This window comes from Argentina anserina, chromosome 5 (assembly GCF_933775445.1).
Source record: "Argentina anserina chromosome 5, drPotAnse1.1, whole genome shotgun sequence".
Taxonomy (NCBI): domain Eukaryota; kingdom Viridiplantae; phylum Streptophyta; class Magnoliopsida; order Rosales; family Rosaceae; genus Argentina; species Argentina anserina.
This window is the reverse complement of record NC_065876.1, coordinates 8,136,709-8,138,809: the sequence shown is the minus strand read 5'-3', so window position 1 is coordinate 8,138,809 and position 2,101 is coordinate 8,136,709. Positions and strand designations below refer to the sequence as shown.

The 2,101-nt window shown below is 35.9% G+C and overlaps 1 protein-coding gene across 1 annotated transcript; it reads right to left on the bottom strand.

Annotated features, from left to right (window-relative positions):
* Positions 1 to 240: 240 nt before the first annotated feature.
* Positions 241 to 1,564, bottom strand: LOC126795426 (uncharacterized). Its single transcript, XM_050522266.1, has 2 exons — positions 1,234 to 1,564; positions 241 to 677 (listed from the first exon to the last, which is right to left on the bottom strand). Exons 1-2 carry the CDS (start codon positions 1,562 to 1,564, stop codon positions 241 to 243), a joined length of 768 nt encoding a protein of 255 aa, XP_050378223.1.
* Positions 1,565 to 2,101: the final 537 nt, after the last annotated feature.

The following is a 2,101-nucleotide window of genomic DNA, read 5'->3' as shown; positions in this document are numbered from 1 at the left end:
GTGTATAAATGTATGATAGGGTATTATATCCAAAAAAAAGTGTATGATAGTATTGTTCCTTTTCCATATACGATGTGAAACACTGTAATTATTAATTGCAGATCTAGGAATTGGAATTCGGGTGGGTTTGAGTTTTCTATCAAGTAAAAAAAATTCTCGGCAGTGCGAGACACTTATATTAATTGGGAAACACATATACATTGGAAAATCCTTACCCATCAAATAGAATATAAGAATAACCTAGGTAAATCTAACCCTACGGTTCGATAAATTTTCAAAGTCATGAATCACCATCTCATTGTCAACAGAATCACCATACTCCTTCTCAATGTGGAGAACCATACAATCATCAATAAAATCATCCTCCATCTTATTTTTAAGTCTATTCTTGATGGTATTCATAGCTGAGAATGTCATTTCAGTGGTTGCCGTAGACACATGAATAGTCAAAACTAGACAAATTAATCTGTAAATCATAGGGAAAAATTGAGACTTCCTTGTTTGAACCAAAGCGTGTGATAACTCAGCTATGGATTCCAACTTCTTGAATTTCAGATCACTACGCATATCATTCTCATAATATGCACACTCTAATACTAGAGTACACATTTCACCATCATCAAAATCAGCAGGATAAAAATTCTTTGCAAGATTGCAAATATCTTCAGTTTGAAACTCTTGAAGTCATCACGAGGATCAAAGGTTGAACTAAGTGTAAGGAGTTTTGATGTCTGGTCTGAGTAACTTCTGTTCAACTCACTCAGCTAATAATCAATCAAAACATTGAACAATCTTACACGATAGTGATGCTCAACTGAAATGAAATTCTTTTGTTGACAATCACGACCGGTTCTAAATTTGTAACGAGCACTCAAATGAAGCATATCAAGTTCATGCTTTTCACAAAAAGATCTCACATCTCTGAGCAAATCATCCCATCCTTCATCTCTCATCTCCTGAAGGAGCGACTTTGTCATTCTAACAAAGTTCATAGCCTGCACAAAGTCGAGAGATTTCCACGACAATGTCTGACAAAATAGTTCTGTAATTCTCATTACTTTGTTCATAAGAAGCAAGCAGAACACAAAATCGAAAGATCTTAAAGCTTAAGAATAGGTTCAGCTTCTCCTTCTACTCTTTGATCAATCATAACATTAAGAGTCTTTTTAACTGAACTATACAATTCAATTAAACTCTTAATAAAACGAAAATGAGAGCTCCATCGAGTAGTACCTGCTCGTTGTAAAGTACAAATTTGATTTGCACCATTGCCTGTTTGAAGCTCCCCACAAGCTACCAATTCTGCAATTTTCTCCTTTCTCGTAGCTCTCAATGCCGAATGTCGCTTAGCAGAAGCATCAACAAAATTCACAATCAAACTCAATGTTATAAAAAATTGCCAAATCTCAGGTACCCCTTGAGCTGTAGCATTTAATGTCAACTGAAAAGGATGAGCATAACAATGCACAAAATATGCATATAGACATTCTTCAAGAAACAATGTTTGCAACACCCTATAAATACCTCTCATATTACTAGCACCGTCATACCCTTGGCCTTTCATGTTACTTACTTGAAGATCGTACATAGTAAGAACTTTTGAGATTTCATTTTTAAGAGATTGTGAGGTTGTGTCAGGAACACTCACAAGCTTAAAAAATCATTCTCGAATCAAGCCTTGTGAATCAACAAATCGCAGAATAATTGCCACATGTTCCTGACCAGAAGCATCCTTTGCTTCATCAACAAGAATACAATACTTGGAAAGCCCAACTTCATCACGTATCTTGGTCCTCACTCAATGACCAAGGATATTTAAGATTTGCTTCTAAATTGTTGGACTACTATACTTAGCATTACCAGGAGCATTCAACACAACTCTCTCAACATCGACACTCATTCTTGTAAGAGATTTTAGAACTTCAAGAAAATATCCTTGGTTCAAGGAGCCTTTAGATTCATCATGGCCTCTAAAAGGAGCTCATTGTTTGGCTAGCAATCTCACACTTTCTATTGAAGCCGTAAGCCTCAACTAATTGTCTTCGACATCCTTCACTGCTTTTGTCTCAAGAACTGCTTCAATGCCTTTATTTCGGCTTCT

Bases quoted from the DNA above. Each gene is read 5' to 3' on its own strand.
- LOC126795426 (XM_050522266.1), bottom strand. From the start codon at position 1,564: ATGAAAGGCCAAGGGTATGACGGTGCTAGTAATATGAGAGGTATTTAT. The intron at 678-1,233 runs GTACTACTCGAT...GATGACTTCAAG, and splicing joins TTGTACTTTACAACGAGCAG to AGTTTCAAACTGAAGATATT.